Consider the following 22,571-nt stretch of genomic DNA (forward strand, 5'->3'; position numbering starts at 1 on the left):
GTATTATTCAATGACATGTATTACAATTTGTAGGATACATTTCAATCTTTCGTGTGTTGTTGAACCAAATGGTGAACTCCGTGAGTGAGTCTGGTGAGTTCAGTGACTCGTTCTACCATACAGCAGTTCGATGGGTGAGTCGTAGTTTTATTGCGATTTTTGAACTTAAAGGAGCGATTGAAATTTTTCTCAAATAAAAAATACGCCTTTGGCTCTTATTATCCCTGAGAAAAACAAAGCAATAACTAAAATCAATTTACGCGTAGCTCATTCATTAATTGCAGCTTAAGAGTGCCAGAGAAAATATATTTATTTCCATCTATCGGATTGAGCACATTGTGAGTAACATCAATAGGCAATTAAAAAGCAAAGCGAATGATTTCAAGTGTTTTTTTTTTTGCTTCATTCAGTGATTTACAAATTATTTCGACTCTCGATGCTCTTGCTAAATCCAGGTTTTTCCATCGCTTCTTATGTAAAATTATAACATTTCTAAATAATTATTATTTGGTATGGTTAAAGAATTAGAATATTTGGTATGGTTAAACAAAAGCTTCAGATATAATGGGATTTCTTAACGACTTCAATTTTAAACTACAATAAAAGGAAAAATAGTGAAATAGTGAAAAATATAAAACTTACACTACGTTTAAATAACTGGAAGAGATGTTTTTTTTTGAAATTCATTTTATTTTGCTTATTTGATTATGATCTGGTACCTTACGAAAAAAGTTTGCTGACCTCTGTTTTGTAGAATATATTCAAACTAATTACTATAATAACATATCAAATCGAATAAAAAACTATGCATAATATCTTGATAATACAGTTTTTACATATAAAGTAATAATAAGCACGCTGAAAAGACATACCTGCAATTTTTTTACTCATTACTATTTTATACAACACAGATTCAAATTGGTACAACTTAATATTTTTTATAAAACATTAATTTCAACATACACAAAAAAACAAAGACGCGAATCTTCCGCGTACTGAGTCCGAAATCCAAAACTTTCGAAATGCATTTTTTTGCAGGTACAACCTTTTTACATATGTATATATATAAATGTTTTCTGTCCGCCAATCAGGTTTTGTAACCCCTGACGAAGCTTATAACTATTGGCCGCAACACTTAACACTTCAGTAAGAAAGTTGATATCGGACGGCCGGTGTGCTGCTTGCTGGCCTTCACAGTGAATAGTTTGCTCTCGTAATGTGAACATCAACGGAGCACTTCAAAATAAACTTAAAATAATAACAAACCAAAACTTATAATAGGAATCTACAAAGGCTAATAAGGTTCAAGTGCCATGTGATTGTGACTCTTCTTGTGAAAGTTACCCTAATTATATCGAGTGTGCATTGATCATCATCGATCGAAGAAAGTCGATATAATCCATATAAATAATATAAAAAAAAACAATTAAAATGGCTAAGATAAAAGCATGCTTTGGATTTCTAATAGTGGCAATGTTCGCAATAGGTAAGTTTAATACATTAAATAACTTAACGAAGGATGTGGATCATTAACAACGTGTTCGCTTTGGACAATTTTGGACTAACGGTTATAAGGAAAATTGATTATCTTGATATATATAAGCATGCTATATTATAATGTTTTCATTCGAAACTAGTTTAATTCAATCGCAACCTTGACACGCGTTTTTCCGTTGAATCGAAAAGGAATGTTGTATATTTTTTTATAGTTAAATTAGAGCGATAAATCAGTTATTGTAAATTTAGAAAATCGAGAAAGCGATTGTGGTGATTGTGAAGGAAATTTGATCATTGGTGTTTCAGTAACAGTTTTACTTGCACCTGAGAAGTTCATGCTTCAAAGCATGCGTGTGTTGTTTGTATATATTACTTTCGCCGGTTGGAAGAAAATGCGAGTTAGTGCACGATATATGTAAATTATGAAGTAAAATGTATGTAAAAAATTGGTAAAAATATTTCAATAATTATGCTGCTTGGACGTAAACAATGTCTTTTAACATACGAAGCGTAAAGAGTTATTTAATTTGTCAAAAGTGAATCCGGTATTTAATATATAAACATTTTAAAGATATTTTTAACAGATAATGTTGCTTATATTCGATTAACTCATTATACATGATTGAAATCAGACTGACGGAAGATATTCAGCTGGTCAAAATTATGATATATTAGTAACCGGTAATAAAAATTGGGAAACATCGAAGGCCAATTCTGTCATTAATGTGCGTAAGTAAAGTTCACAATTTTATATTTAATATGAAAAAAAAATATATGTAATTAAATATTTGAGGCTATATTAAATTAACCATAAGTCTTTTTTGTTCATAGTTAAATATTTCGATTAAATCAGTGTTCATCAAATTTTTTCATTTAAAACTATATTAAATACATCAGATTTCATATACTATACATTAGATCAAGAATAATACAAATTAAATATATATGTTCATATATATATGTGACTTAATTATTTTTGTGTTTGTATGAATGTAAATATTTTTTCTTTTGTTTTTTGTTATTTAATTTACATTAATCAATAATAACAATATAATGTATTAATAAATGTTGATTCTTTATTCCCAAGTAATAATAACGTATTAAAAACTCTGTAAATACTAGTATACAAGTGATAGCCCAAAATTATATGTAAGTTACTGATCGATTTATTTACTTTATTTGTTATTATAAAAATGAAAGGAATAAAAAAGCAGGCAATTATTTATGTTTACAAACATTTCACGGACTAATAAATTGTGGCTTCCAAATAATATATCGAATTTACAAACTAGAATTTCCAAATTATTTAGTTATTATTTATTTAAGTATCATAATATAACATTTGTGTGTTAAAGTAATTGATTATAAATTAAAAATATGATTACACAAATTTATTTTTCTATGCGTTTAAGTACTTATAATTGTGTGAAGGAAAATGTGTAACCATCATATTTAATTGTATTATTTATAATACGCTACATTTTCTCATAATATCACTACATACCTGAGAGATGAGAAACATAATTCTTACAACATATTTCATAACTTTTCTTTCAAAAATCGATCATTGTATTTTCAATCTACGTCGATATCGATTGAGTAAAATTTTAAATTTAACATGTAACACATATTTAACGATTCTTTGCACAATTTCAGATTATGCTCCATTTTTTTGTGTAGAAACGTATAATTTTCTTTAACACTTTCGCAATCAGTTGTCGTCAGATTATCTCGTATTATGAGATGAAAATATCTGTAATGTTTTCATTGTAAGCAGATAGATAAACACACGTCCAGGGGTCAAATGTTGTGAGAAAATTCGAAGTGATAAATATATTTGTCGAACTTGTTTGCTGCGATGTGAAAAAAACGTGTAACCTGATACGTGATTTTTGAGAATGTGGGTTATGAAAACGTTGACTCGTTTCATAAAGTGAAAATAGATACGTGTTATATATGTATATTTTTATAGAACATAATTCAATATAATTGAGTATTTATGTAGTGCATATTAAAAAAATCATATTGATATATACATAAAATAGCTATAACTTACACTTGATTACATTTGCAATGACATACTAAAACACTATGATGCAATAAAACTTTCTTTATATGGTGTCTATAATTTTAAAATAAATAAAGCTCTCTATTTGGCAAACAAAAGTCATTCTTCAAAACGAATTAAGGCAAATTCATTACCATAGTATTTTTTTAAATATTTTAAATTAATTAAATAGTTAAATTGACTCAATTAAATTTATTTTCGTTCTAAGCATGCTCGTATTTTAAAATACTCGTACATCAAAGCAAATTTGCCCATGAGAAACAATAAAAAATCAATTTGATTCGTTCCAAAACCAATAAATAATCATATACAAATGATTTTCGCAAAATACTCATATATTTTTTATTATTTAATTTTTTTATAAAATATTTAAATTTAATAATCAATAATATCGAAATCACTGCTATCTTTCACTGATAGTTTAATGATTTTTTTTTCGTTGAACATTAACTAGGAACTTGTATTTACCTCCCTTTGAAGATTTAGAGAAAATGTGACATTGCAATGCACTTTTTTTTACTTTGCAGTTTTTCTTCTCCTCCTTCACAAATAAGAAGGTGGAGGAGAAAAAATAGTCAGATATATAATTTTTACAAACTAATAAATTTAATAAATAGTTGGGCAATAAAGTGTTTATCTATTAGATAAACATGATACAAAACACATATTAAGCTTGAAATCTTTCATAAATTCATTAAAAATATATATAATAATGACCCTATCTTTATTATTAGTTTATATGTTTGCAACACTATCAAAATAATATACTTTGTGAAACACACGACCAAGTTCACGAATAGCTTTGTCAGTAGGGTCAGTTTTATGTTACTTTCTCTCAATTTTTTAGACTTATATTGTATTACATATTTCTGTTATTAACCTGCCAATGACAACAAGGACACATTTCTGCACAATCATTGACACTGATATGTGCATGAAAAAAAAACATAAAATGATGTAAATATACTGAAAAATACAAGAATTCTTATGAATTCCTAATATGTGTTACATAAATAATAGCTATACTAGTTTTTATAGTATACATTATTTTAATATGTTTGATTTTGATACATAATATATTGACATATACATACATAAAATATTTTATTTTAACATATAAATTAAATTATACCTTACATTAAACCATTTGATTTTAAACTTTATGGATATTTAATTATTTACTAAATGTTGGTTTGGATTATTATATCAGCGTTGTTAGTATACAATAATTAATATTGTGCTAAAGCTAAAAATTAGCTAAAATCTAACATTTAACTATTTATTTTAATTCCATAAGGTCTTAAATTATAGTTAAAAGGTCTGTTTTATAATTTATTTATTTATTTGATGGTAATGAAACTTATACTTTTTTTATTATATTGTTTATTGTCAACTTATTAAAATGTTTAATTTGTAGCGGTTATTATCGACCGTATTATTACTCGCGAGTTTATAATATAAGTTAGCATAGACTAGGAAAGTTAATAATAGTGCATTTATGCATATTTCTGTGATGCATAAATGACTAATAGGAAATTTCTTGTGGTCGAGTTTGCTCTTATGATGTTAATACTTATATATTTTACATTTTCACTTTTACTTCATATTAAAACGGATTTTAAAGAAGCGATTCGGTCTGTACTTTCCTCGTTCAAAGCGGATACGTCGGCCAACTTTCATATTCATGGATAAATTTTATTTTTGCACGAGTACCAGGGAAAATGTTAATGGATTAATGGTCATCGCCTTTCTCCTGTTTCACACAGCTTCTAACAAACACTACTCTAAAATATAAACACACAGTCGCTACATTGCTGTAAAAACATCTTATTCTCTTTATTTATCTTTATAAACAAAAATTTTCTATGACCACAATGTAAGTGGGACGCCGAAAATATTTGTTAAATATTCACGCGTGCCCGATTAATCGAGGAGTTCTTAAAATTATAACTCCATTACCGGATACTGTGCATTTTTGAGACCTCTGAGTGTGGCCTCAATTTTCTTCGAACGAGTCATCGTCGGCGATTTCATTTCATTTTATTTTTTCACCAAATGCAATTGCAAAATCGATTATTTGATACATTGTCAAGCCGTATAACGGTTATTTTACGTTACATAAAGATTTTCTATACATACATGCAAATTGTCATAGCATCCACTTTCTAATAATACTTTTTGCTCAATAACAATCGAAGATGAAAAGCGGCCAGTTCAGTGTGTCAAGTCTCTAAACCTAGACCTAGGTATTAATTCATGAAACGTAATGCACGAAAAAAATTCTCACGACATTGAACAAAACCGTGTCGAAAATACACGAACGTATTGATTATGATGAATTTTCATATACAAGTTCATTGCTCTTTTCTATTATGATTCATTCATAAATTTGAATAATGAGTCAAATAACTGATAAATTATTTTAAAATGAGTCATGTAAAAATCAAATTATGCAGAAGAAATATATTTGATTATTTTAGTAAAATAAATAAATGCTTATAGTGCATCAATGTCTAATCCAGTATAAGTGTATGGTTCCTTCAGTAATCTATATCTGTTTATGGCAATATTTTTACAAATAAATTTATAGCATAAACATACAAAAATAGGATGGAATAGCGTAGTCCGTAACATCTCTGATTAGTAACTCTGAGGTTACGGGTTCGAGCCCCGGCAGCGGCACTAAAATTTTTATTTATAAAAATATGCTATTATTAAAAAAAAACAGTCCCAACTGCAGTGACATATATTGATTATAAATTGTATAGCTCATAATAATTAATAATTAATAATATAGATTTCACCGATTCCCAGACTTTCAGTCTAGTGGTTAATACTTACTTGTATGTATTCATTATGTCTGATTGACTTACTCAGTTTGTACAGATGTGCCCATTGTAACTCGTTGGGCTTACGCCTGTCAAGTTACAACGGATGATTTAATCAAAATAAATAATTTTTTAATTACAATTAATGTGAGCTATGTAAATCGACGCTCCTATGAGTATTTCGCTCATTCTGTAGTACCACAGGAATCAAATCTGGGCTCTCTTCTTTTTCTCTCTTTATTAATGAGGAAATTAATAATAATAATATTTATTACATGCTGATGACCTAAAAATGTTTCAGAGTTTTTGCATAAATTCAGATTCACTATATTTACAGACAGACTTGGAGTCGCTGTAGAGGTGATCGATCGACAATCAACTACCTTTAGCATCGCCAAGTGGCACGTTGTCACATTTTCAAATCTTCTTGCCCGGCGAAATACTCTTACATTTTAGGCGGAGGCGTTTTAAGCAAAAATACTTCCTGCAAAAGTTTTTGATAAGGCGTTAAAGATGCCCGGCTTCATTATGCGGAGCGCGTGTAATTTAAAAAAATATATTGTTGATTCGCGTTCTATACGATGCGTTAGTTTGTAGCGTCCTAAAATATGTCTCCATTGTCTGGAATCTGAGTGAAGAATAGTACTTGTTGTTGGAGAGATTTAAAAAAATCTGAGATGTGTATTATCTGTATTTGTATCGTAGAGTTTTTTGCTATGAGTTTTGGGATACATTTTATTGCACTCGTAGCGCCCTAGAGAGTCGCGATCGCGTTCCTTATTCTTGCCAGTTGCGGCCAGGATGTCAGTGCTTGAGAACGTTCAAGCACAGACATCTAGTTTCTAAACGAGTGTGCCAAACACTAGGATGATTCTGGTGATAGCTATGAAGAGCTGGGATTGTGCTCATCTATTTTAGGTTTGCATCATAACTGTTTTATATATTTTTTAAATGTTTATTATTATAACACATGTTATTGTATTTCTCATTTAAAAATAGCATTTTGAGAATCGTTAGTATAAGAACAATATTTTTGAGTAATTATATTGTTTCACAATTGCTTAGATTTATATGGATTTCATTTATGCGAGTCATTAAATTCAGTTATAGTTTACCGTGACTTGTTAATGCGTTTCGATTGGATTTGAACCTCCAAGGTTCATTGGAAAGAATTTCAATTCTTCCGATGGCCTCTATCTGCCCTGTATATGAAACCTGTTTTTCTTATAGAAATCGAAATTAAACGCACCGAATCTGTGAGAGAAAACAATCCCTAGAATTAATCCATAGGTTTGAATACTATTATTATAAATTTTTAAAAAATGAAATACCATGATTGAAATTGTTGCAATTTAAAAATCACAAAACTAGTTAGAAATGAACTTGCTTAACGATTCGTAATTGCTTTGTTGCGTGTTGCGAAAATATGCATTATATATAATAAATATTATAAATAGTATATGAATCGGTTTAATAGGAAAAAGGATTGATTTTATTGTAGGTTTGTTGATGAACAAATGTACTTTTGCGTAATTAATTTTCTCATTGTTTTGTGTTTATAAAGGCGTTGCGGTATAATTATTTACATTATGAATTCGTATCGCGGATGATGAGTTTGCGTATATAATTAAGAGCTTCGTGTATTTTTATTTACTAAAATGAGAGCAAAAAACAATAGCCTTCAGTTTCAAAATTAAGGAAAAGGAAGACTTCTTTAACGTCATTGTTAGTAGTCAGCATTTTAGCTTTGAAAGACATAACATAAGTAAATCTTACTATTATATTTAATTTTAAGTTACTATGTCAGCAATTCAATATTCTTTTTTTTATATTTAACATACATAAGTTTATATGTATATTTCATATGGTACCTATACACGCGATATATTGTGATAAATCATATCATTTATATTTTATAAAGATAATTATTGAATTCCAATTCATTTAGTTGAAGGCAAACAATAAGAATTCGCGCACGGCACAGTCATGACTCAGAAGAGAAACTGTATGTGTTTTTAAATTATGCATATGAATTGCGTTCATGAAAGGATGTGCGTTTTTTTAGTATGAAATACTTGTTTTTGTTTACTCATTGTTGTGTAGTCGCGTGCCATAGTTTGAACATTTTGCATAGATTCCCTAGATTGCTCATCATCTCAAACGACATGTGACGAATTCCATAAAATTGCATAGGAAAGTTGTTCAAGATGGAATTGTAACAGAGTTATGACATTTTGTTGAGAAACTATCATATTATATTTTGTATTTTATTTTATCTAATTATAAACGGTTGATGTTTAAAGATATATTAAAAAAATAATTTCACTTGTTTGATGATAATTTAAGCATGTCAAACATCATTCAGTTTTATTGTGTCAATCTATAGATAGTAATACAAGAATATTTGATTGATTATGAACGTTAAAACATACATCAAGGACATTTCCTGAAATAAATCGTTGGGGGCAACTTTTAATATACATATTTATTTTAATTAATTTTTTTGCAGTTTGTAAAACATATGTATTGTATAAAAGACTAAATAAAAATAAAAATATCGTGATACAGTAATTATTGAAATGTTATAAATAGTCGTATGTACTTCAGAACGCAAAGTATATACAATTTATTTTTTTAAATATAAGCCTTTGTAAAAATTATATAATAATATGTGTTGAAAAAACATTATTTTCAAGCTAAGACGTACATGAATAAGTCTAGTACATAAATAATATCTAATTAAATGCAGGATGTAAGATAAAAATACAACAAAATAATCCACTTTAAAATAACTGGTATTTAAAAAATAAACTCATTAGCTTTAAAATAACGTAGATATTTCAATCCAATTTTAAAATATGTTATTTATACATGCACGATGAATATTTTTATTATAACCATGTATCTTATTATTATATAGAAAAAAATAGTCATTCTCACACGAACATTGCTCATCAACACATATTTTTCTTTGTTTAATGATGCCTTTAAAATAACAATACGACAATTATTATTATTTAATTTATATTTACCCATCAAGGTTAATTACAGCTATTTGTATGCATTTATAAAAATAAGGAACTTCCTAAATTCCGATTAAGTGCGTGTGCATAAAATGAATAGTATGTAAGTAATTGCGTTTACCGTTAACTTCTCGTTTATATTATAAAATAAACTTAATAAACGTAATTTATTCCAAAGATGTGAACGTGACTTTGCACGCGTTTATGTTTAAATATGGGTCAATTTTAATGTAATGTATATTTTTTATAAGATCGGAACCGGAACCGAGTTTAAGATTATTATTGTATATAAAATTTATTGATATCTGAAGCATCGTAAGTAATTAAGTAATTGCAGATATAAATTATAGATATGTTTAAATGTAAATGGATGCATATATTATATTACATTTTTTTTGAATAATTTAAGCTTAAAAGCTTTGTCTCAAGATCGTTGAACTCTGACATTGGGATTTGGATATTTAAACGACTTGCATTACAGTTTATGCAAATATTTTTGGTTTAAATAAATTTTATTCTGGTTTTAAACCGGTTGGTAATTTTTGTGTAATTATAGGACACGGATGGCACCATGAGAGTTATTTAGATGAGTTAATGACGTTTTTTTCATTTGTCGAGCAGTACCGGTGACTCGCCACTTTCTACTGTCGACATTGACCTACATAATATCGATTCGCGGACGAATTTTGACCGATTGATATCGTTTAGTATCTTACTTGCGGTGAATTTCATTCATAAATATATTGATTATGATCAGTGTTAAAGAATAATAAATGTCTAAATACGCTATTGTATATTAGAATACGAATATAATAGTTGAACTTTATAATAATTTATTTAATTTTAAACTCAAAGTTTACTAAGTTTAAAGGAAGATTTGCTTTTGACATGTACAATTCAAAAGCAGATTGTTTCAATTATTATTAACTTAATAAAAATACTCCTGAACAATAATTTTGATAGTTAATTTATATTTTTATGTTTTTTCGAACTTAAAAATAGTTATTAATTTGATTTTATAATTGATTAAGAAATGATAAAGACCGACTATTTTTATAATTTTTGCCCAAAATCCTAACTGAACCAATTATTGTAGTTTTTTGCCACTAATATATATTATGAATCGCCAGATTAATTATAAAATATATTTAGAATATGTATTACGAATAGCCAGATTAAGGGTTGTGCCACACAATCCATATCAGTGAAGTCGACAAGGGGTATAACGCTACATATATTAGCAGCGTTGTTTCGGATTGTTCGGTGAATTTTAAAACTAACTGTGTCATGTATTTTTAAAGATATATAATAACAGCAACGATCGGTTACAATTTCTAAGTAAATCACTCACAGGACACGAAAGGAGTATATGGCATTGAGTTTTAGAGTAAAAAAAAATATTTTTATAAAACAAGGCCTTGCGTTGGTTTGCCGGAATTTGAAGGCTTGACAGAAGGCTGTATCTTTATCTTCATATTTATTTAAATAGACTTTCCGTGCTTGAACACATTTGAAAAATATAGTTGTATATCGTGTCTGATATTTTATTTTTTGCCTTAAACTGATCAAAACTAAATCCAAATGTGTTTTTGATCTCTATTGCTAAAAATGTTATTGCAAAATTTGTGATGATTGTAAACAAAGATGTTCCTTTTTCTTAATATAATATTTCAAAATCAATAAAAATCTATAATACAATTGTTCTAAGACGTCATTTCCGTTTCCAGACGCGCAACCGTAATACACATAAACAAAGGAAATATATTTAATTTAAATAAGTAATAATAAAAATAAAAATTGAATTTGCTCCGATTGATTTTCGTGCCACCGGTAATGCGTTCTGTTGTTTCGACCAATGAAAAATAAGCATTCAAATATAAAACAAGATGGCCGACAGTACCGTGACAACGGTTTTAAATAATTATTATTTAATAATAAAATTTTGCTACGCGACAATATTAATCATTAATTCGCCATTTGACTGTATATAAATAATCGGATTGCAATTTACCTAGTTGTGTTATAACTATGAAAATGAAATATATACATAATGTGTTGAGGATTAGAAGAATACATTGATTAAACTAGAAAAACAATCATAAAATAATCTTCGTAATGTAATCTTTAAACTTTGAATTCTCGGTGACGGGCTCCGAGGCCGAAAAGTGAGTTTTTCCTTTTATAAATAATCGGATTGAAAATTAACTAGGTGTGTTATGCTATTAAAATTAAATATATAAATAATGTGTTTAGGATACAAGAATACATTGATTAAATTAGATGAACAATCATAAAGCAATCTTCGTAATGAAGTCTTCAAATTTTGAATTCCCGTCGCCGGGCTCCGAGGTCGAAAAGTGAGTTTTTCCTATCATATTACATAAACATTATCATTGCTTCTGATTTAATGAACTATACGTTAGATTTTAAGAATTGCAAATAAACCAGGTATGTTTTAAATGCGAACGTGTAATATATATATTTAGTATGTATGCTGATTGAAATCGGCGCTGTCGCAGTGGGAAAGCTATATATTATATATCAGCCAACGGACAGCTTATAAATGTGTAGTTTCTTGGATGTTATTTAATAAACGACATTTTAATATGATTATAAATATGTGATTGCATATCTGGAATAGTGAGTTATTTTTAATTCCGATGTGGCAAAATATGTATACATCATGGTTTTTATTCAATTTTTGTTCTGTGCCATTATTCCTATTTCGGAATAGCCAAATTCAAGATATTCAGTTATATCAAACTTATGTAGTAAACAATAAGACCTTATTAAGAGTAAACATTGAACACATTATTATTACTATTATAATCTATAAATTAAATTTAACCGACAACCGAAGAACAAAATTGATGGAAGTTACTGTAGAGGATTAAACGCGTAGATTGGCATCTCTTCATCTTCTTCAAAATTGTCTCAATATGTCATATATTAATTGTTTGCCATATGTAAATGTTATTAGATCTATCATTGCTTCTGAAAATTAACTGTAAACGATACTATATAGTGGGTAAAATGTAACGTTTTGTTTACACTAACACTTTTTTAAATATGTTTAGTTTATACGGGATATAATATATAATATAAATAATGTGGATTTGTATTAGCTTCTTAGGTTTTAGAAAAAAAATTAAATTTCGCTTGAAAATACATTTTCAACAAAAAGGGGAAAAGTTTCAAATAAGTACTATTCATTACCAACCAACTACTAAACACATAGTGTTGCAAAAATCCCTCTTACTGACACCTTTGAAAGGAAACTACACAAAATTGTGTAACACTAATTTAAATATTTTTTAAATTATAAAGTTTCAAAATAAAATTTCAAGATTTATTTTAAATATTTTTTTCAATCTTGAAAATATTTTTTATTTTATCATGGATTTTAAATATGTTTCATACAGTATCCTTAAAAATGGTTTAAAAATATGTACAGCATTTTTACTGTTCCACGAACGGGTTAATTGTTTCTGTCTGTGTCGATGTTATTCGGAACTTAATTGCCAAAAAAATTTTTGTACAATGACACGAATAAAATATTTTACGATTCTCTTTTCGCGGGTCATATGTTTATGTCCGTTTAATGTACGAATATTATGCGAATGTGTGTCAAATTTTGCATAATAGAAAACGCCTCTTCCTTGCTCAGATCTATTCTACAAGCGTGCAAATTAATTTTCGACGAAGATTAGATAGACGAAAGTGAAAAAATATGATTAGAGACGTTTATTGTTGGTGCTTTTTTTATGAATGTAAAAAAGTGATGATGATGACTGCTTAAAATTATTCCAATACGTGAGGTTTTAGGAGATGTCAATTACGATTGACATTGGTTAGAAGTGAAAGGATTGCTAACACTTATGAATACAAAATTTTGCTAAAAATGTTTTTTTTTGCGGATACATATAAATTGGAATAATATACGTTGAGCCTTGCCATTTTATATAGCCTTCCCTCGTGATATAATAATAGCATATGTTACATTTATATATTAAATGGTTATGATTATTGTATTGTGTTGTTATGTTGCTTATGAAGCAATGACTTTGGGATTACGAAAAATGTGTCTTATTTTCAATTAAAAGCCAATATTATTTATTGGTATGTTTCAATAAATATTGTGAATTAGTAAATAAATAATATTCGAATTTATTTATGTGGCAATTGAATTTTCTAATATTACTGCTTCAATTAATATTTTTACATAAAATAATATGCCACATTTCTTGCTGCAAATGATGTAAAAAAAATTATGATGGGTTCTCCAAAGGCATTACAAGTTTCATTAGAAAATAATTTATATATTTGATAGACTACAATTAAAAATCATATTATATCAAAAATGTTTCATATTATGAACGTTATAGTATATAGTATATTAGAAAATATAATAAAGATAATAAATATTTCATAGTACAATAAATTTAATATCATATAAAACATTTCAACAACCATTTTAAGCCCCTTCTACATTTGGAGAATGTCCGCTAATCATATCATTTAATGTAATACTTACATAATACACATCTATATAAAAGTATTAGTCAATAAAAATACCCCATCGAAATGTATTATTAATTGCAGTTTAAATTAAAATTAAACAATATTGCAACGAGCTGAGTAATAATGCATTGGTGTTACCCAAGTGCATCAAATGCAAGAGTCCAATAATTTGCATTTGAATATGAACAATTTGCCATGACAACTTATCCATGTACCTTTCAACTCACTATTCATTACATTATGAACATCAGAGCGTTTCTTAATCTACGTATGCATAGTATTATGTAAGTATTCTATACGAACATTGCAGAGTTTAGCATCGAGATGAAATTTGCCCTCTCGAGGGTCATTCAATTATTTCGACAGTATCCAACGCCAGTGGAGAATGTTGTAAATTTCTCTGGTCGCGGATGTGACTATACCGCACAACCTCTTTTCTTGTGTCGTTTGCACAGTCCACAAGTGGATAGTATTACCGTTTATCGTCGTTTGAACGAGATCCGAGCAGATGACACTGTTCAATGAACATTTACATGCGCCTTTCTGTGGAGTATGACCGAATTTTTTGAGCAGTTTGTTTTTATTAACCGAGTTCTGAGTCAAATTTAAGTTAAATTAGCATATGATTTTAAATGAACATTAATCATTTTGATACTTTGTCACATTTAAAACATATAAATATGATATTTAGTCAATTTAACTTGCTTGGATCTTCCATTTAATTAACATTTAACCGCACTAAATATTTTTTATTGCCAATATCTACAAAATATTTTCGACACTCTGTATTTTGTCTGATCTAAAGCTATTATACATCTATTTTATTTGAATAACACTGCACTGGAAAAATACTTAAAAAAAATGAATTTCTATGATTGAGTTTTTTTAAAGTTAAGGTTTGTGTTAGTTATTACTATTATGATTTTTTTATTAAAAAAGTGGTATTTTTTGTATTAAACTAGAAAAAAAATCATCTAGATGAATATTATAGTAGACGAAATCAAAATTTAATGTGCTTTTTTCATTCAAATATAAAACACAATTTATTTAAAAAAATATGTGTTAACTTAAAAATCATAACTGCCATTAAATTAAATCACTGTTACCAAAAAATACATAAAACCTACAATTACAGCTTTAGATAAAAAATTGAACATTTGAGGCAATTTGTAATAAAATGTAAATTGTTACCAGTTAAATTACGCAAATAACCTTGCTATTAAATATTCGCAAAAATGACATACATATGCATATGTATAATATACATATGTTATACAAAAAAATCACATTTAAGAACAAAATTTTGAATCATAATCAAACAAATGTAATTAAAACTTATTAGAACAATTATATATAAGATTGACAAATCAAAATAAATTAAATAATGTTTAAAAATGAATCTTATAGCGAAAAACTTATAATGCAGATGTAATCGATTTGTCTCACGTTTCTTTCTGGCGAAAAGAGGTCTAAAATTGTTATACAGATTCATCTAATTTGTTTATAATTTAGTTAGAAATATATATGAGTTATTCAGACATCAATTATTACAATTTAATTTACTTATAATTTTTACAATATAGCTGACTTATACATGAAGGTTATTTTTGGTTGGAATTAGATAATGTTTCGTCTTTAACCTTATGTGTTTTGTAACGAGGCAAAGATCATCAAATTACTGATTGAAGGCTCAATGCTCTGTTCAGAATGACGGAAGTAATTTTATACATGTTTTTAACTTGCCTTAATAAAAAGTCAAAATATTGTTTTTTATTATCTAAGATACAGAGGAAGCCAGATATTATAATCACAGATAATGGTATAAATCATAATCAGTCGGTCTTAAGATCCCCTTTAAAAATTACTTAAATAATCTGCTTATTATAATCAAACTTCAGCTATTGTTATCAATTATGTAATTATACATGGGTACAAAAAATGTCAGTTCTTCAGAAATTCCTACAAAATGATCCTTATCTTTTAAACTTTCTAAGCATAAAAAAATAGACGATGCAAAATAACGAAAAAATTATAAAATAATATTTATTGCTAATGTTAAATATTTATATTATTGATTATTCAAACAAAATATATCATAAGCTCTAAAAATGACACTAACTCCAGAAATTTCACCAGTCAAATTAAATAAAACAATTTTGACGCTTAACGTTTCACAATTTATATGAATGAAAATCACAACTTTCTCTAGTGATTTATTTCTAAAACTTAATGGAACATTTGTGTATTTGTAGAACTAAGACGTGAAGAATTCGTAATGTTTATACGACAGCGAGTCTTTATGATGGTAACATCATCTCATACGCATACTTTCTTTTTTATTCGAACTAGGAACCTTTTCATGACGTTGAATTATGTCGATGGGTATAATATATCGATAGACATTTACGGCACTAAACCCGTATCTATTCGATAAGACAATTTATCGTCCACCATCATAAAATCGTGCAAAATGGGCACTGATATTACTTAATAGAGATTCGGCCCTAATTTACCGTTAGATCATCTTACCTTAGTTGTCTCATCTTACGTCAATTCGAGACCGAATCGTCGTACATTCAAGTACGGATAGTCTATATGTAGGTCAGTGGGTAAAACCCGAAAGCGGTTAAACCAAATTCGGCCTCCGTGTCGCATGTGTTGAACTTGGTACTTGAAACGAGTAGATTTCGACTAAAACCAGTATCTATGGGCTTTGGAGTAGATAAAAATATCATATATGCATGCTATCAATATGGATGCTGGTTAAAGTTAACCGTTCAGTGTGCCGGTTAAGTGCGGCCGATGCGAATTTAATTCCTGAAGCTGTTATTCGAATTATTGGCGCAATTAGGGAAATAAGTATGAATGTAATACACATGCAAACTTAAGAAATTATTACAATTTAACAGAATGACGTGTCAAGGTGAATTGGTAGAAAATTGCTTATTAATAACATGCGTCATTACTGTTGTATAGTTATTGTTCATCAATTATGGAAATATGTGAAAATTCAAAGAGTTTAAGAGTGTAAAATAAATTAAGTGTGTCAAAAGCACATTAGCATTCGCGCGAAGTTCTGTCAGATGTAAGCAACCTTTTTGATGTTCGGTGACACTAATTAAGAGTGCTTTTCTATTGCGTTTCAACGTTCTTGTAAATAATACATTTAAGTGTTTATATATCCACATTACCTACTTTAACCTATTATGTACTAAGTAATTTTTCTTAACAAAAAATATTCTATGTACATATAATAAAAGCATAAATTAATGACTTTTTTACTATATTACCACAATATTAAATGTATATACAGGTAAAAATATTATTATTATAAATGTAAATATATTCCACGATATATTTAATATTTCGAAATTAACTATTCTATTAATATTTTATAATTTATTGATAAATAAATTAAAATAACACTAATAGTAGTAGACTTAACATAACTATGACATAAAAAATATTAAACAATTTACCTATTTCTATAATAAATAATTTATTAAAATTGCAGTAAAAAAAAACAATTTTATTAAATACAATGCCCCATATTATATTTTATAATTAATAATACAAATACGAATTTATGATTTTACCGAAAATTTTAAATCATTCATTAAATTAAATTTTTTAATATGGTAAGAATAAAACATATTTTTTGGTTTATTTTTTTTAAAAAAACTATAACGTTTTTATTTTTATTTTTAAAATTTATATTTAATTATAACTTATCTAAATAAATATTGTTAAAGTAATTTATTTTGTATGTGCTTCTGTTACTTATATAATATATATAGTTTTATTTAAATTATTGGTGACGGATTAAAAAAAAATATGTAAGAAAGAAAACTTGAAAAAGTGTCTAAACGGTGTAAAAAATATTGCAGTTCTTTCAATAAAAAGTATATATAATAATTAATAATAGGAAAATCAACTTTATTATAAAAAAATATATTCTTTATATATTTAATATGTAAGACAGAAAAATATATATGCAACTAAAATGTGTAAAATATTGTAGTAATTTAAATAAAATAATAATACTTAACTTTTTAAAAACAAGTCATTCTTATTTAATTTATAAAATTATTAGTTAATCACATTAGGTAATTTACAATTGAACTCAAAGCATTTATTTATAAAAACTTATTTTGCTTTCTAATATTATATCTTCGATTCTATTTTAAATTATACTTAATAATTAGTATAAAATTAATTGATTAGAAATTTATTATATTATTTAAAATTACAGTTCAATGCTTTTTGTTGTATTGACAAGTATATATATATGTAAAATTATCGAACCAAATTCATTAAAAGCTTTAAACTCATACGTGTAAACATATTTGCTTATTCATATATTCGTAAATAACAATAATAATAATAATACTTTTACTCGTAATCATATATATTTGATATTGTTTTAATGTTCAAAAAATAATATTAGTCTTCAAAATATAGATTTAAGTTCGGTTAATTGTATTGTTGCAGGTTGCGTTCGTTCCACTTGTGTGTTTGAGTCTGATTTTGGTTTCAAATTAAACTGCGCTTTCAAAAAATCAGGACTATTCAGAGTCAGGAACTTAGGAGGCGTCAAAGCTCACTTAGGCCTAGGTAAAACAAACATGTATTTAATTATCTATGTATGTGTAGTCGAGGAATAGTAGATCGACCACAACAAAGAACACATTTTTTACAACGACACACTGCACTTATAAAAAATTAAAATATCACGGTTTTTTATTATGTATATTTGTATATAAAATACATGTATATATTTATTTTGTATTTATATTAAACAAATCTATACGATCTACTCTTCGCCGACCTTTTCCTATATATTATTTATTTTATTACCTGTTTCCTCTACACTTTCTCTCACCTGTTTAAATAATGTATATGAAGTATTTATCTTTAACTAATTATGTATTATATTAAATCTATTAATTTAACAAGCATGTCAAATTTGCGTTCAAAATTAACAATTATGTCGAAATTTCTCTTAGTTAGGTTTGCGGTCTCTACGTTAATTGATATCTCTGGTGTTATTATATGTTGCAGTCAACTTCTGTACAATTGTTAATATTAAACTTAATATTTAGTAGATGTGTAACTTGGATTCTGATTACGTCTGTAGAAAGGCATATACGTCCTTGCTTCTTGTACTGAGGTCACTGTAACGTAGGCGACATGTCGAAAACTAGTTTCTACAGATCATCAACCCAACAATCAAACCATTATCGTAATTTAAATGACAGCTTACGATTACAAATAAACATTTGAGAAAACGCATAATTAGACCGCATCACTTCGATACGATCGTTGACTTTAACGTCCTTTAAGAAAGTAGTAGTGGGTATTGAGATATAATTACCCTTTGTGAATTGGTATGCATTCATCTTTTTTACGCCTTAATGATTTTAAGAAAAATAATTATTATTGACGATTGGACCGTTTGAGGTCATAGAGCATTTTCCAATTTTGAAAAACAACCTCGCTCGTTTGTATTGAAAAAATGGCATCGAAGGTTCTTCTTACGTAATTGCTTCAAATTTTAGGTTTCAGTGTCGGGGATGAATTGGGCTTTGACCAATCTTTGACCAACCTTGACACTAGCAAAAGGAGATCCGTTAGCGTCGTTAATGGCGCACCAGTAAACAATGTTGGAGTGGCAACTCAACAGCAAAAGGTAACACTTTAAAGCATTATATAATTTTTGCATTCTAATAATCGTTTCATTGTAGTTGAGGTTAAACGTAAGAAATAACAACAACCGTATTACCGTTCGCCAGCCGACTAGTGCTCCTACTACTTTGGACGTGCCATTACCGACAGAAAAGATGGTGGAATCAGGAAGAGCACATGGATATAATACCAGACAAAATTTTGCTACTCTACCACCGTTCAGACCAATACCTCCAGCTAAAGACATGATGGTTCCAAAACCACCCAAATCATCTGACCCAAATATCCAATCTAATCCGAACAGAATGGGGCAAACTGCAAACGCAAATTACGTCAGTATATCAGCGTCACCAGTCAAAATTGTTGGAATAGGACAAGCCATGACAGGAAACAAAAACGAAGCTTTCAGACAAATACCATCACCGATGATGCAAAGCTACTCACCAGGCCCAATCTCCAGAGTCGCTTCCATTGAAGATTATCAAAACAAAAATGGAGTTTCAATAGTGACTTCTCAGGCTTACAAAAATTCTGTTCAAGTTCCATTAGCGCCTAATATGATGACAAAAATACCGATGGGAAATACTCTGTCCCTTCATAGACAAACTCAAGGACCAATATATAATTCAGGGCAGAAAATCGATAATATGGTTGCTTATAATGTAATTAATGGACAAAACTATAACGAATATTCGACCCAATCTTCACTGCATCAAAAAATTGCTGCTTTATCCAAAGCAACTAATATATCAGTAGAGACTATTGAAGCTGCCGTGAGACTGAGGCAAAACCAAATATTACAACAAATGCTCAATGTTCCGCCGAGTACCACAACGACAACTACAACGACTCCAAAGCCATTTTTGCCTACAATACCACCAAAGAGGTAAATTACATTTACAGATATTCAATGAATCATAAATACTAATATTTTTATAATTTAGATATCATCCACCTCCACCAGTCTCAGCAAATCCTCCATCTAAAGTCATGAACGCACCAAAGGAATATTATCCAGTTGGATACGATAAGAACTTTGATGATAACTTCCTCTCAAAAGTTGACCTTCCTGATACGTCTTTCTATTGTGGAGATCAAAAACATTTCCCTGGTCTATACGCTGATGAAGATTTAGGATGCATGGTATGTTACTTTGCAAGCAATATATATATTTTATAGATTTGTATTAATAGTTATGTTTTTAAGGTATTCCACGTATGCGCCTTAACAGACGATGGTCTAATAATGAAGTCGTTCTTATGTCCCGAATCGACACTCTTCGATCAAACCATTCTTAAGTGCAATTGGTGGTTCTATGTCGATTGCAAAAATTCAAAAAAATTGTACGACTCAAATATACCGATTTCTAAAAGCTATCAATTGATGAAGGCTCTGACGTTCTTCTCTTCATATAAAAAGGAAATTCAGGGAGATGATCAACATGCTAGTGGTACGAGAAGCGTAATTGAAGAAAATACGAATGGAGTCAGTAACGCTGTGAAGATTTTACAAAACCAGGGTGGAATGCAACTGCCAAGGGTTGAAATAGTTGAATTAAATAAAACGAATCATGCTAAATTTGATAGGAACAGTAAATTCTTTCCGCCTATTAATATAAAAGAAGTGAATGCTTTGTCAGAAGAATCAGCTAGTTATGTGACACCGGTTCCGGTGGATAACAAAGATAGTAGGATCAATAGAGGTCGAAAAGCGATCGAAAGCAGTGAAGTAGTGACGAGTACTCAAAAGAGTACAACAGAAAAGAGTATTCAGCGGCAGTATAGAAGACGCCCGAGTGTGTCATGGAAAGTGATTTCAACTACGACTGAAGTACCAACAGAAGATACTAATCATAGATCTGAGAGATCCAGTGCTGAAGTTACAGAATCTCCTAAGCCTGTAGAGACCACTACGATCAAAACAACCACAACTACGATGCCTATTACTACTACTAAGACTACCACGACTATTAAGCTTACTACAATGGTGCCGAGAGTCTTCGTAATGCCAGAAATCAAAGAAGATACGAAAGTTAGCAAAACCATTAAAATGATGGATCAAGCCATCATGGGACAAAATAATTCTTCGTGATCTAGTGCATGTGTTTTATCCAAAATGAAACTAAATATATGCCATTCGCATACAAGTGGTACTTAAATAAATTAAAGTTAATCTGTAATTTATTAATCATATGTAAGGCTGTTACATGTAGGATATTGAATAGCTTTAAATCAGGCTACGTTATTTGTTGGAAAAAAAATGTAAATATACTTGTTGTAGTGTATAAATACAATATGTAACCAGAGTCATTTAGAGTAACAATTTTTATATTATTATTATTATTATTATTAATTACTATTTATTATAATATCGTAATTAAATATATATATTATAAATATAAATTAAACACACCTAACAAATTTGCTCAGTTGTATAATAAAAATGCGTATATTTCTGTTTATTATTTATTTAATATATATATTTTTATTGTTACTGTATTATTTAATCTTTGTAAATATAATATAGAAATTTTGTGTATTGTAAATATTTTTATAACGCGAATGAGAACTATGTTAGTAAAATATTTTCCTTTATGAACTACAGATGTCCGTAGGCTAATCGAGTTCATGAATAAGTCGGTATAGAAGGTGACTGCTATGATAATTATGATGTTATGTTTATAATAAATGTTTTGTAATTTATTAGTAAAATTGTACTTGATGAATAAAAAATATTTTTATTAATTAGTATAGTTTATTACAAAAAAAGAAATAGATACAATATTAATTATTGTGTTTGTAACTAAACTAGTATTTGATTTTTTTCTTAAACGTTATAAGCCATAATGTAAATATAATTAATATCTATACAATTAGACATTCTGGTTTCTCGTTGTTTTTCCTTTCAGGAAACATTTAAAAATATTTGCACAAATTTAACTTTTAATAA

General features: G+C 28.2%; 1 protein-coding gene across 2 annotated transcripts; it reads left to right on the forward strand.

The window, feature by feature from the left end:
- The first annotated feature begins 1,089 nt into the window (after window positions 1–1,089).
- On the forward strand, window positions 1,090–21,738 carry mtg (mind the gap). 2 transcript variants are annotated; one of them, XM_088193431.1, is made up of 6 exons: window positions 1,090–1,486; window positions 18,429–18,551; window positions 19,496–19,626; window positions 19,682–20,508; window positions 20,567–20,765; window positions 20,829–21,738. In XM_088193431.1, the coding sequence occupies exons 1-6, from the start codon at window positions 1,432–1,434 to the stop codon at window positions 21,711–21,713; spliced, it is 2,220 nt and encodes a 739-aa protein (XP_088049557.1). In that variant the 5' UTR covers window positions 1,090–1,431; the 3' UTR covers window positions 21,714–21,738. The 2 variants fall into 2 exon arrangements, with proteins under 2 accessions (XP_088049557.1, XP_088049558.1); XM_088193432.1 differs by lacking the exon at window positions 18,429–18,551 and having other exon boundaries at window positions 1,139–1,486.
- The last annotated feature ends 833 nt before the right edge of the window (window positions 21,739–22,571 follow it).

Source organism: Plectrocnemia conspersa, unplaced genomic scaffold (genome assembly GCF_051122295.1).
Source record: "Plectrocnemia conspersa isolate PC_06_02 unplaced genomic scaffold, ASM5112229v1 ptg000009l, whole genome shotgun sequence".
Classification (NCBI taxonomy): Eukaryota; Metazoa; Arthropoda; class Insecta; order Trichoptera; family Polycentropodidae; genus Plectrocnemia; species Plectrocnemia conspersa.